Genomic DNA, 14,923 nt, shown 5'->3' on the forward strand with positions numbered 1-14,923 from the left:
TGTAAGGGCTTCCAGATCAGGATGAGGTGGGAACCACTGGAGCATCTGGGCAGAGGAGGACCATAATCAGACTTTCTGTGTTATTCTGTAATGTGGCTGTGTGCATACTTATCTCCCCTCTAGACTGTGAGCTTCTCTTTTTTATTATTTTTAAAATTATTTTTATTGATTAAGGCATTACATCCATGTCATGTCCTTATCTCCCCATTACTCCCCTACTCTACCCCCACTCATGCCCTCACCCCTCTGTTGTCTGTGTCCATTGGTTAGGCTTATATGCATGCATGCAAGTCCTTTGGTTGATCTCTCCCCCTCACCCTCCACTCCCTTCCCTCTGAGGTTTGATGGTCTGATAGATGCTTCTTTGTTTCTGGATTTGTTTTTGTTCATCAGTTTATGTTGTTCATTATATTCCATAAATGAGTGAGATCATGTGATATTTATCTTTCTCTGACTGGCTTATTTCACTTAGCATAATGCTCTCCAGGTTCATCCGTGCTGTTGCAAATGGTAAGAATTCCCCCCCCCCCCACACACACACACAGTATAGTATTCCATTCTGTAGATATATCACAGTTTTCTAATTCACTCATCTGCTTATGGGCACTTAAGCTATTTCCAAATATTTGCTATGGTGAATTGTGTTGCTATTAAAATAGGGGTCCATTTATGCTTTCTGATTGGTATTTCTAGTTTCTTGGGATATATTCCTAGAAGTGGGATCACTGGGTCAAATGGGAGTTCCATTTTTAGTTTTTTGAGAAAACTCTGTACTGTTCTCCACAGTGGCTACACCACTCTGCATTCCCACCAGCAGTGCACGAGGGTTCCTTTTTCTCTGCATCCTTGCCAGCACTTGTGGTTTGTTGATATGTTGATAGCCATTCTGACAGATGTGAGATGGTGCCACATGAGATGATTAGTGACTTTGTACACGTTTCTATATGTCTATTGGCCTTCCTCCTGTCTTCTTTTGAAAAGTAACTATTTAGTTCCATTGCCCATTTTTTGATTGGGTTGTTTATCTTCCTTTTGTTAAGTTGTATGAATTCCCTGTAAATGTTGGAGATTAAACTCTTATTGGAGATAACATTGGCAGATATGTTTTCTTATGCAGTGGGCTTTCTTGTTGTTTTGTTGATGGTTTCTTTTGCTGTGCAGAAGCTTTTTTTTTCTATGTAGCCCCATTTGTTTATTTTATTCTTAGTTTTCATTGCCCTAGGAGCTGTTTTGGTAAAGACACTGCTATGACAATGTCTGAGATTTTGATGCCTGTGGATTCCTCTAATATTTTTATGGTTTCCCATCTTCTGTTAAATCTTTATCAGTTTTGAGTTTATTTTTGTGTTTGGTGTTAGTTCGTGGTCTAGTTTCATTTTTTGCATATATCTGTCCAATTTTCCCAACACTATTTATTGAAGAGACTGTCTTGACTTCATTGTATGTTCATGCCTCCTTTGTCAAATGTTGATTGAACATAGTTGTTTGGGTTGATTTCTGGGTTCTCTCTTCTATCCTATTGATCTATGTGTCTCTTGTGCTAGTACCAGGCTGTTTTGAGAACAGTGGCTTTGTAATATAGCTTGAAATCTGGTATTGAGATCCCACCTACTTTGTTCTTTTTTCTCAGGATTGCAGCAGCTATTCGGGTTATTTTTTTATTCTAGATGAATTTTTTTGGAAAGTTTGTTCTAGGTCTGTGAAATATGCCATTGGTATTTTAATGGGGAGTGTATTGAATCTATAGATTGCTTTGGGTAGTATGGACATTTCAATGATGTTGATTCTACCAATCCATGAACACAGTATGTTCTTCCATCTGTTTATGTCTCCCTCTATCTTCTTTTTTTAGTGTTCTGTAGTTTTCTATGTATAGGTCTTTTACCTCCTTAGTTAAATTTATTCCTAGGTATCTTAATTTTTTTGGTGGGATGGTAAATGGGATTGCTTTTTTAGTCTCTCTGTAAGTTCACTATGGTCTATAGCACATGTGTCAAACACAAGGCCTGCGGGCCAAATCCAGCCCGCCAGGCCTTGCAATGTGGCCCGCACCGCGCTGTCATCACTGCACTCCGCTGTCAGTTTATGACATTGTCAGTTTATGACTGTTCAGTAAACCATTCGGCCCTCGATTTAGGCTGGATTTTAGATTTTGGCCCCTTCTCTGATTGAGTTCGACACCCCTAGTCTATAGAAATGCCATAGATTTCTGGGTGTTAATTTTGTATCCTGCTACATTGCCGAATTCATTTATTAAGTCTAATAATTTTTTTTGATGAAGTCTTTGGAGTTTTTTATGTACAATATCATGTCATCTGTGAATAAGGACAGTTTTACTTCTTCTTTTCCAATTTGGATGCCTTTTATTTCTTCTTCTTGTCTAATCGCAATGGCCAGTACTTCCAGTACTCTGTTGAACAGGAGTGGTGAAAGTGGGCATCCCTTCTTGTTCCTGTTCTTAGGGAAAATGATTTTAGTTTTTGTCCATTGAGTATGATGTTGGCTGTGGGTTTGTCATATATGGCTTTTATTATGTTGAGGTATGATCCTTCTATTCCCACCTTGTTGAGAGTGTTTATCAAGAAAGGGTGTTGGATTGTGTCAAATGCTTTTTATGCATCAATTGATATGACTATATGATTTTTACCTCTCAATTTGTTTATGTGGTATATCATGTTTATGGATTTGTGGATACTGTACCATCCTTGCATCCCTGGGATAAATCCTACTAGGTCGTGGTGTATGATCTTTCTGATGTACTGCTGGATACAATTTGCTAGAATTTTGCTGAGGATTTTGGCATCTATGTTCATGAGGGATATTGGCCTGTAATTCTCTTTCATTGAGTTGTCTTTATCTGGTTTTGGTATTAGGGTGATGCTGGCTTCATAGAAGGAGTTTGGAAGTGTTCCTTCCTCTTGAATTTTTTGGAATAGTCTGAGGAGGATAGGTTTTAGTTCTTCCTTGAATGTTTGGTAAAACTCTACTGTGAAGCCATCTGGCCCTGGGCTTTTGTTTGTTGGACACTTTTTGATGACTGTTTCAATTTCTTCCCAAGTCTATTGAGATTTTTAGATTATTCCTGATTGAGTTTTGGAAGTTTGTATTTTTCTAGGAATATGTCAATTTACTCCAGGTTGTTCAGTTTGTTGGAATAGAATTGTTCGTAGTATTTTGTAACAATCCTTTGTATTTCGGCGGGGTCTGTTGTTATTTCACCTCTTTCATTTCTGATTTTGTTTATTTGAGTCCTCTTTCTTTGTTTCTTGGTTAGCCTGGTTAGAGGTTCATCAATCTTGTTTATCCTTTCAAAGAACCAGCTCTTGGTTTTGTTGATCTAATGTATTGTTACTTTGGTTTCTATGTCATTTATCTCTGCTCTGATTTTTGTTATTTCCTTCCTTCTGCTTACACTGGGCTTTTCTTGTTGCTCTTTTTCTAACTCTTTGAGTTGTAGAGTTAGATCATTTGTTACCATTTTTTCTTGTTTTTTGCAATAGGCTTGTAGGGATATGAACTTCCCTCTCAAAACTGCTTTTGCTGTGTCCCATAGATTTTGGATTGCTGTGTTTCCATTGTCATTTGTTTCCAGGATGTTTTTAATTTCTCCCTTGATTTCTCTGGTAACCCAGTCCTTGTTTAATAGCATGCTGTTTAGTCTCCATGTGTTTGATTTCTTTGGATTATTTTTATTGTAGTTAATTTCCAGTTTTATGGCACTATGATCTGAGAAGATGCCTGATATGATTTCTATCTTCTTGAATTTGAAGAGACTTTGCCTATGTCCCAACATGTGGTCTATCTTTGAAAATGACCCATGTGCACTTGAGAAGAATGTGTATTCTGTGGCTTTGGGATGGAATGTTCTGAAGATGTCGATTAATTCCATCTGGTCTAGTGAGTCATTTAGGATTGATATTTCTTTGCTGATTTTTTGTTTAGATGATTTGTCCAAAGGTGACAGTGATGTTTTAAAATCTCCTATGATTGTATTGCTATTAATTTCTTCCTTAATGTCCTCCAGCAGTTATTTATTTATTTATTTATTTATTTATTTATTTATTTATTTTTATGTATTTGGGTGTTCCCGTATTGGGTGCATATATATTTACCAGGGTTATTTCTTCTTGTTGGATTGCTCCCTTTAGTATTATGAAGTGGCGTTCATTATCTCTTGTTATGTCCTTCACTCTGAGATCTAATTTGTCAGATATAAGTATTGCTACCCCAGCTTTTTTTTTTTTTCATTTCCATTCGTCTGGAAAACCTTTTTCCATCCCTTCACCCTCAGTCTGTGTGATCTTTTTTTCTGAAATGGGTTTCTTGTAGACAACAGAAATATGGGTCTTGTTTTCTTATCTAATCTGTTACCCTATGTCTTTTGATTGGAGCATTTAATCCATTTACATTTAAAGTTATTATTGATAGGTACTTATTTGATGCCATTTTTATTCTATACCCCTGTGTTCCTTCTTCACTTTCGATTTCTTTATTTTTACAGTAGACCCTTTAGCATTTCTTGTATTGCTGGTTTGGTGGTGATAAATTCCCTTTGTCTGTTTTTGTCTGTGAAGCTCCTGATTTCACCTTCAATTTTGATTGATAGCCTTGCTGGGTACAGTATTCTTGGATTCAGACCCTTCCTTTGCATGATTTTGTATATTTCATCCCATTCCCTTCTGGCCTGATGAGTTTCTGGGGAGAAATCAGTTGCTAGTCTGATGGGGGTTCCTTTATATGTAACTTTTTGTCTCTCTCTGGCTGCTTTTAAGATTCTTATTTTGTCATTGGTATTTGCCAGTTTAATTATAATGTGCCTTGGCGTTGGTCTTCTGAGGTTCATTTTGCTTGGGTCTCTGCGAGCATGTTGGATTTGTGTGGGTTTTTTCTTCTCTATCTCAGGAAAGTTTTCTGTCATTATTTCTTGAAATATGTTTTCCATGTCTTCCTCGGTTTCCTTTCCTTCTGGAACCCCTATTATTCGAATATTGTTTTGTTTTGTATTGTCCCAAAGTTCCCTTAGGCTCTCCTCCTGCTTTTTAATTTTTCTTTTTTCCCCCAGAAGCTGCTCTAATTGGGTATTTTTTCCCATCTTGTCTTCTAGCTCAGTGTTTTTCAACCTTTTTTGGGCAAAGGCACACTTGTTTCATGAAAAAAATCACGAGGCACACCACCATTAGAAAATGTTAAAAAATTTAACTCTGTGCCTATATTGACTATATATAAAGTAATTCTCTTGAATAGGAATCAAATAAACACAAAGAAAGTATTTTATAATTACTTTATTATGAAATATTAAGTAAACAAAATAGTGAAAAATTATAAAATTCTTGTCTTGTCTGCACCTACGGCACACCAGGCAACATCTTGCGGCACACTAGTGTGCCGCGGAACAGCGGTTGAAAAACGCTGTTCTAGCTCACTGATGCGGCCCTCTGCTCCTTCTAGTCTACTCTTGATGCTTTCTATTGAGTTCTTTACAGTAGCGATGTCATTTTTCATTTCTTCTTGGTTCTTCTTCATTTCCTCTTGGTTCTTACTCATATTGTCAAATTTGTCTTCCATTATTTTTAGCCATCTTATAATCTTTACTCTGAATCTTTGCTCTGGTAGGTTTTTTGCCTCTAACTCATTTACTTTCTTTTCTGATGAGGTCTGCTTTTCTTTCATATGCAGGCTGTTTCTTTCTCTCCCCATGATCTCTCTTTTGAGGCTGTCTGGTTGTGAAGTTCTCTCTCTCCTGCTTTGATTTAAAGGCACAAAATACAACACAACCAGGTACAACACACAAGGCACTGAATAGAAATGTGTTTGCGATATTAATAACCTCCAATAAAGGTGATTAGATCCCAGCTAACAAAAACATACAATCAAACAAAAAGAATAGGCAAATCAATCTTACAAAAAAAAAGCATAAAACTTCAATATAGTTAACATTCAACATACAACTACAAAGGGATAGAGAAAAAGACTTTTTTTTTTGCAAGTGACGTGGGAGGTGTGAATGGGCTTGGAGCAGGAGGTTGGAAGTTATATATACACAAGTAGGGTGAAATTTTAGGAGGGAGTAAACAGAAAGAATAGGGAAAATCTAGAGCAGGAAAGAGTTAAGATAAACAGGGCAACAAAGGCAAAGGTTAGGAAGAGAGTGATGGCATAAAGATAGGGTTGAGATAGAATAAAGCGTTGGAGAAGGAAAGATAAATAGACTGTAGAACAGTAATCCCGAAATAAAAATAAAATAAAAAAATAATAATAAAAATTAACAAAAGAAAATAAGATAAAAAAGGTAAAATAGTAGTAGTAATAATGTTGATTATGTATACAATGTAATAATTAAAAAGGTAAAATCAAGTGAGGAAAAAGAAAAAATATAGTTTCTTGAGTAAACGTTGCAAATAATGAAAAAAAAACAAAAACAAAAATTAAAAAATTAAAAAAAATTTAAAAAATTTAAATGAAATTTGCAGTAATGAAAAAGTCATTCGCTTCCTCTATTGTTCTGTTTGGCACGCCTGTTTCCCAGTCCGGACAGTATTGCAGTTCCCTGCGTCTCACTTCTCCTCACTGTTGTAATCCAGTCTTGATTTTTAAGCAGGTCTTGCTTTGATTTTATTATACTTGGGTCAATTTGTGATTTAGCCTCTGGGTGGCAGTGTTTCTAGGTTGAGTTCCCAGGCTTTAAATCCTCTCTAGCTCCCCCCCCCCCCCTTTTTTTTTCTTCTGCAGCTCTGATCTATGGGGGTGGGGGGGATGGAGAGGAGGGAAGGGGCAAGTCTGAGCGAACTATAATCTCCTGTAATTCTCAGATATCCCTTCGAGTCAGATCCAAATGTGTTGCTCTTTAGATGTCTCCCCTATTAGGAGCCCCGACCACTTTCATGGGTGACACCAGCCCAACAGCCAGGGGCTTCTACTTGTAATCACCGCCCCATCCTCCAGTTTCTGCGCGCCCATAGTGTGCAGGCTTTTGTCTTCACCGTAAGCACTCACTCACCCTCTCCCCTCGAAGTCTGACCTTTTCGCCCTGTGGTCAGGCACTCCTTTGAGTCCAAGTGTTCGCATCGCCTGGGATCAATGTTCTGGGGGTCACAGCTGCTTGGTGGTCGTTGCGGCTGTGGATATTCAGGCCTCTGACACGATCCAATTTCCCTTCAAGATGGTGAGATTTCCCCGATCAAGCCCGTAGGTAGCTCCGGGAAGGGACCTAGCCCCGCCGTGGGTGCTTCCCTGTCAGGGGCACCCTGGTCAGCGGCCCCCCAGTTTCTTCTGGTGTTCGGCTGTCTCTTGACTTGCTAATAAACACTCACAGCATGACCCTCAGTTGCTCTCTCTTTCTGCTTCGGGATAAAGCTCAGAATCTGCCTATCTATTCTTCCGCCATTTTGTCTCTCTCCTTATCACAGATCGGCATGATCTCTTTTAATCCTCACAGCAATGTTAAAAATTAAGTAAACTCATCAGGATTGGGTTTGGTGGTGACAGAAAATTCAAGATTGTTTAAAATAGATAAAATTTTATCTCTACCACATCCCCCAAATAAACACAGTCTTCAGGGTAAGCTACCCAAATTGGAAAAGAGTTCTATTCTCATAACTGATCTAGGTTCTGCCTATCTTTTGGCTCTCCAATATATCACTTCCTCCTGATGGTCCAAGGCAGATGCTTAATTCCAACCATGTCTACAGTCTAGTCACCAGGAAGACAGGTGGTACAACAATGGATGTGCCCTTGCCCTTTAAGAACACTTCTTGGAATTGCATATGCCACTTGCCTTACACCCACTTGGTCAGAACTTAGTTATATGGCCACACCTAGCTTCAAGGGAGCATGGGATACATCTTCTTTGTTTTGGGCAAACAAATGCGCAGTTAAAGAAAAAAAAAAAAAAAAAAAAGCAGGGAAGAGGGGAGAATGGATATTGGAGGACAATACCCAGGAGGCATTATAATACCATTTGGTAGATGAAAAGTCAGGCACAAGGAGTACTGAAACAGTATAGAGAACTAGTCAGTAACAATTGGTATGTGGCAGAGGGAGTAAGCATTGAAATCTAAGTTCTAGAATAATTTAAAAAATAAATTAGAATGGATTCAAAGTCATCTCAACAATAATGTGCTTTCGTGACAATCTGATGTGCTTTTTGAGTGAGAGTTATTGTTGCTCCACTGTATGTAACCCGAAGCCCGCCTTTTGCCTCTAACCTGAAATCTGAATACACCCATGGGAATGTGTCAAGCATGTGAATTTCATGCAACCTGTGTAGGGGGGCGGGGAGATTGAAAACTAGGTACCGTGTGATTCCACTTCCCTACTCCTCCCTTTTGTCATTTGAAACTTTATCTGAATGTAGAAGGAACTGCTTCCAGAGATTTTGCTGTCACTCAGGTTTACCCCTAACCCCCAAAACTAGGATGGAAGCCATTTTGTTTTAGGATGGGAAAATAACGTTTATTTTCAAATGTATCGACTAATAGCTAACAATATCCTAGGGGAGACCAAGATCAAGGAATATACTATATCGTCTAAGATCAAAATTACCCATTTGGGGTTGACTTTCAGACTTTTGAGCTTGTGTTGACTTTGTTGAGTGTGTTGACTTTTCTAAGTTGCCTCTTATAAGGGGAGTATTTTTTACCCTCCCTTGCACCAGGCACACAGAAAATTTAGAGGGCCTAGGAGCCAGTTCCTCTGCCGACCAGTATCATTGTCTACTTCCCGTCTGATAGACTTAAATAGTGACCTCCTTCTTCTCCTGATAGATAATCTGAAGAAGCGAATACTTCTAATGGAAGTAGAACTGTCCTTAGGATTAGCATATTCCTCAATATTTTGCAGAAGAGTATTCACCAAAATTTGGTTAGATTCCACAGGATCATTCTTCATACATTCAAGAGCTGAAATCAGAAAGGAAGTCAACTCAGATTCTCAATCTCCAAAGACTATTTACACAAACAACATTGTTTTCTACCCTCCATGTCACATTATAATATAACTTCATTTAGAATACTTTTTTGTCACTGTAAAAGTAATATTGTTTTATTGTACAAAATGTTAAAATATAAATTGTTTATTAAAAGGGAAAGGAAGTGAAAGCACTCAAACCCAGGGAAAAAATGATATTTTCACACCCGTCCTTGCAGTATTTCTTAATTATCTAACATAGACACTTCAAATAAAAATTGGATTAGCATTTTTTCTTCCCATAAAATATTACCCCATATAACACAATATCCAATCACATAATTCTACCATAATTTCTTTAATGAACACCTTATTAATGAACAATAAAGGTGTTTGAAATTTTTCACTGTTTTAAACAATAATCAACAACTATTAATTTAGATTTACTATCATCAAGCACTGTACTATGTGCTGCAGAAACAGTGGTGAATAAGAAAGACAGATTCCCCACAGTCAAAACTTAACATTCTCACCTAGCCCATGTAGCTCAATAGTTGAGCATCAACTTGTGAACCTGAAGGTCACGGTTTGATTCCTGGTCAGGGCACCTGCCTGGGTTGCAGGCTCCATCCCCAGTGTGGGATGTGCATGAGGTAGCTGATCAATGATTCTCATCATTGATGTTCCTATCTCTTTTTCTCTCTTCCCCTTCCTCTCTGAAATCAATAAAAAGTTTATTTTTAAAAATAGAACTTAATATTCTAGTGGAGGAAAAAATAAGTAAATATAAATCAAGTGCAAAGAAGGAAATTTAACAGAATGATAAGAACAACTAACTGGGAAGGACCCCTTTAGATAGGCTTGTCAGGGAATGCCTCTCTGAGAAGGTGACACTTGAGCTGAGATGCAAAGAATGAGCCAGCCTTCAAGGCAGCCCCATGAAGATCAAGGGCAGAAACTCCAGCAATGGGAGGCAAGGATTGAGTCATAGTATAGAAAATGGCCAGTGTGGCTGCCCCTTCTAATGAGGGGGACATGATGTAGGCTAAGGTTGGAGAGAAGTCAGAAGCCAGAATTTTCAGGGCGTGTGGCCAAGGGTAAGGGACCAGACTTTGACCCAGAGAGTAGTGGAAAGCCACTGAAGGGGTTTAAGCCACGACATGATATGATCCAGTGTACGTGTTTCAAGGAGAACCTGGCTGATGCATGGAGAGTAGTGTAGAGAGAGTAACAGGATGTCAGGAGCTGTCAAAGTGATGCAGTTAAGGAATGGGGGTGCATAGTTAGAGTTGAGACGGAGAGAGGAAATTACTTAGTGCAAAGGATAAAGGGGGCAGGAAGAGTGTTGGCTCAACAAATCTAAAAGCCAAGCAGGCTCATCAAAGTCTACAGCTTGATGTTGATCTCATATCATCAAGAACAGAAAAAAAGAGTCGGACTTACACGATACAGAAAAATACATAATCCTTTAAAGAACCACTTCTCAGCCACTGGTTTGTGCAGCATTAGATATAGGTGAAAGTGTAATTAGAATGATTTTCCTTGGGAAATATTTCCTTCTATCTAGGTATTTCTAGGAGGCTGGGTGGGAAGAGGAAGGCAAGGTGAGTTCTCTGATAGATGGAGAAGTCTAGGATTTCCATTCTGGGTATACTTTCCCTGAAATTGCCCTATGGTAGCTGGAATAGGTGACTACTATACAGTAGAGACCTCAACTGTAAAACCTGAGAGAAGGCAGCTGACATACAAAATGTCACAGTCAGAACTAAAGCCAGGGTTCAAGGCCTCAGAGGGAAGATGCTACTAACTCATCGTTAATGTGGTAGCAATAGCATGGCTACTCTCTGGGAAGCAACAAACAAACTGATATTTCCTTGGCCATAGGGACAAGTAGATTCCCTACCTGCCCTCCCATATCACCCCCTTTCCTGGCCCAGGAGCCTGAGTCGGTTCAGCACAGGTGTTTTGTGGGATATTTATGTGGCCAGCAAAGCTTAGTGCTTCTCATATTTTGTGTTCAATCTTCAAAACAATGTTTAAGGTCAACACCATTATCCTCATGATGCAAGTGGAGAAACTGAGGCACAGAGACAAAGTAACTGGCCCAAGCTCACATGGCTCATTAGCAAGAGATCTAGTATTTGAAACTGGTCTGAGTAATGCTGATTGTGAGGAAGAAAATACCCCTAGAAGTCATTAACCATTTTACTCTCTGGACAAAGAGCGGTAAAGACAACAAGAACTTGTCTGTCTCCAGACAGGATTCCACCATTTCTTCAAAAACAGCGTTCCCAAAGTATTAGCTCACACCAGGCACCAGGAAACTCTAATTGGGCTCAAACTAGAGGCCAAACCCCCTGAAGATTGGCATCTGCAACACCAGAACAGCAGACCTGTGGCATTCATGTTAGGACTTTCAGACAAACACATAACGCTCCGAACTACAGAAGGGCTGAGGCATAGGAACAGGTGGTATAGAAGCATACATTCTCTTCATCTTGTCTCTACATCAAGGAAGGAAACTGTGGTAGGAAAAATAGTGAAGAATAAATAATTCAAAAATCATTTCCATTTGGTACTGGAATGAATTATACCACCCACCATTGATTACAAGCAATCTAAACTCTTCCCAGCACCCATTGGCAGAGTTAAGAACTGTGTTCAATGCTGCGCCCCCACACTCAAGTAAAACCCTAAATCTTTTCCATGGCCAAAGGTGAATGAATCTTCAGAGTACTTATCTAACACCTGTGTATTTGTGGAGGATGTATTCCTCCCTTCCCCACTAGAATGCAAACTGCGTGAAGGCAAGGTTATCAGTTTTGTTTACGGCAATATCCCATGCTTAGAATAGCACATAGTATACAGTAGGTTTTCAATAATTAACAAATGAAATTCCTGGAGAGCAATGGCAGGGAGTCAGCAGAAGTACATCCTATATAAAACATAGGTGTGGCTATTCAGGGACTGAAGGAAACTAAGAATATTGAAAGTGAGGTAAAACTTTCTCTTCTGATAGACATTGAGAATAGCAGCTCCTCTTTCTCTATATCACTAACTCCCATTTCCTACCTCTTGTCTAGGACTTTGGTAAGATTAAGAATAATGGAGCTCTGGCCAGCGTGGCTCAGTAGTTGAGCATTGACTCATGAACTAGGGTGTTACTGTTCCATTCCTGGTCAGGGCACATGATTGCTTGTGAGCTCAATTCCCAATAGGGTGTGTGCAGGAGGCAGCTGGTTGATAATTCTCATCATTGATGTTTCTATCTCCCTATCTAACTGGCATGATGATAAATAATGTTACCTTTCTCTTACTTCTCTTGACTTAAACTTTTATATGTAACATTTATACTGGTAAGAGTAAATAATACTTAAAATAATGTGACATGTCCTTAAGGAATCCCCCTTTCCTCCTTTCTATCTTGCCTCATTCCCTTATGTAACCCAGAACCCAGGTGCGAGGCCCAGACTCACCATTTTGTAACAGCTGCACATCTTCCTCATGTATGTAATGCAGGTTTATCTTCTCAGCTATTAATGCTAAAGACAGAACAGATGTAAAGTCATTCCAGAATTCCTGGGCCTTTGGGCCATTCCTTTCCCAAAGTTCAGTAGTGCACAAGGATTTATAAACCAATTTTAGCAAGGAATGCATGTGAGAGATGCTTTGCTGGCTACATGTCAGGGTCCTAGTAAAAGAACAACCCTCAGAGCAGCTGTGACCCAGGTGATAAGTGGAGCTTGCACCAAGGATGTTAGACTTCATGGGGCTCCTACACCAATAGAAAGATGGACAGAGGGCACAAGGCAATAATTTACAAAAATAAAACATGGATTGCCAATAATCAGGAAAGAATGCAAAACCTAGCTGCTGATTAAAAAAAAAATTATCCCAAACTACAAGCTTCTTTTTTTTCACCTATCAAATTAGTAATGATTTAAAAAACATATTACCTAGAGTTGTCAAATGTTTGGCGAAATAGATACTCATATACATACTGGTGACAAGAGAAAATGAATCTAATTTTTTAGAGGGCAGTTCCAACATCCTTAAAATTTGGCATATCCTTTGGGCCCAGCAATTCTACTTATAAGAACTGTATCTTAACAAAAACAATCATGATGACATGCAGAGATGTAACCACTGTGTCCCTGCCTATAAAAACATAAGATGACACAGTCTCAATATTAAAAAATAAGGACTGGTTTCATAAATCCATCTATACAATAGAATTAATATTATGTAGTCATTAAAATCAATGTTGACGAGTATGTAATGCATGTATTTGTGATACAGCTGTGGACCAAAGTTTATTTTTTAAAAGTTTGCCCTAACTGGTTTGGCTCAGTGGATAGAGTGTCAGCCTGTGGACTGAAGGGACCCAGTTTCAATTCTGGTCAAGGGAATGTACCTTGTTTGTGGGCACTTCCCAAGTAGGGGGTGTGTAGGAGGCAGCTGATCAATGTTGTTTCTAACTCTCTATCCCTCTCCCATCCTCTCTGTAAAAAATCAATAAAATATATTTAAATAAATAAATAAATAAATAAATAAATAAATAAATAAATAAAAGTTCTATAGCTTCACTGGATTGAGTGACCCGTGATTGAGTGTCGACCCAGGAACCAGGAGATCATGGTTCAATTCCCAGTCAAGGCACCTGCCTCGGTTGTGGGTTCAATCCCCAGTAGGGGGCATGCAGGAGATAGCCAATCAATGATTCTCTTTCTCACTTCTTCTCTCTCTAAAAGAAACTAAAATATATATATATTTTAAAAGTGCTATATATATGTGTGTGCATATTAGTGTGTGCACACACGTGTGTGTGTGTGTGTGTGTGTGTGTGTGTCTGTGTAGCATATTTTTAAGAAAAAAATTCTAGGGTGTTAGTAGTGGTTAAATCCAAATGATGTAAGTTCTGGCATTACTTATTGTCTTCTTACAGCCAGTGTGAATATTTTATGCTTTCTAACATTAACACATACTGTTATCTATATACTGTATATAAAAGCCTAAGCAACCATCACAACTTAACAGAAGACCAAATAGGCCGGCAGGGGGGTTAGTGAGGGGTGACAAAACAACTGAGTGGCAGGCTGCAGGGGGTGACCAAGCTGGCAAGGGGGTTACTGAGGGGTGACCAGAAGACTGAGCAGCAGGCAGCATGGGGTGACCAGGCCAGCAGGTGGGTTAGTGAGGGGGTGACCAAATGACCTAGCAGCAGGCTGTGTAGGGCAACCAGGCCCGCAAAGTGGGGGAGGGCATTTGGGGGCAACCAGGCCGGCAGGGTGGGCAGTGAGGGGCAACCATGCTGGCAGAAGAGGACAGTGAGGGGTGACCAAGCCAGTGGGGGGGGGGGGGATTTGGGAGTGACCAGACTGGCATGGAGGCAGTAAGAGGAGACCAGGCCACCAGTGGGCAGTTAGGGGTGACTAGAATGGCAGAGAGGGTAGTAAGAGGCAACCACGATGGCTGGGGGAGAGTTATGGGCAACTAGGCCAGTAGGGGTTAGTTGGGGGGTGACCAGGATGGCAGGGGGGCAGTAAGAGGTGACCAGGCTGGTGGGTGGGTAGTTTGGAACAGCTGGGGGTGACCAGGCCAGCATCAGGGCAGTTAAGGGCAATCAGGCAGGCAGGGAGGTGAGCAGTTAGGAGCTAATGGTCCTGGATTGTGAGAGAGATGTCTGACTGCCTGTTTAGGATCGGGCCTAAATGAGTAGTTGGATATCCTCCCGAGGGGTCCCAGTTTGGAGAGGGTACAGGCTGGGCTGAGGGGGACAACTCCTGGGTGAATTTCATGCACCCAGGCTGTAGTTATAGTTTAAAACAAAAAATATTTTGGGAAATCCATGGGGTTCCAGTTGAAGCAAGTGTTTTCCTTCCAAATGCACACATTTCTCTTCCTCACAGAGCAGCATGCTGACAAAGTGGGCAGGTGCACACAGAGCCAGGACAGAGGCAGATAGCTTCCTCTTCCTCCCCAGGCCTTTCTAACACAAAATTTGGGGTCTGACAGCTCA

At 39.9% G+C, this 14,923-nt stretch overlaps 1 protein-coding gene across 1 annotated transcript in view; it reads right to left on the reverse strand.

Moving 5' to 3' along the window:
- Positions 1 to 2,363: 2,363 nt before the first annotated feature.
- LOC311619690 (maestro heat-like repeat-containing protein family member 7) overlaps positions 2,364 to 14,923 on the reverse strand; it is a gene marked incomplete at both ends in the record, with an annotated part of 70,742 nt that continues 58,182 nt past the window's right edge. The window contains 3 exons of the mRNA XM_084878242.1: positions 2,364 to 2,410; positions 8,784 to 8,897; positions 12,381 to 12,446. Of these exons, the coding sequence (XP_084734368.1) occupies positions 2,364 to 2,410; positions 8,784 to 8,897; positions 12,381 to 12,446 (227 nt within the window). The remainder of the gene's footprint in view (positions 2,411 to 8,783; positions 8,898 to 12,380; positions 12,447 to 14,923) is intronic.

This window comes from Pipistrellus hanaki, assembly GCF_964339955.1.
Source record: "Pipistrellus hanaki genome assembly, chromosome: 3".
Lineage (NCBI taxonomy): Eukaryota > Metazoa > Chordata > Mammalia > Chiroptera > Vespertilionidae > Pipistrellus > Pipistrellus hanaki.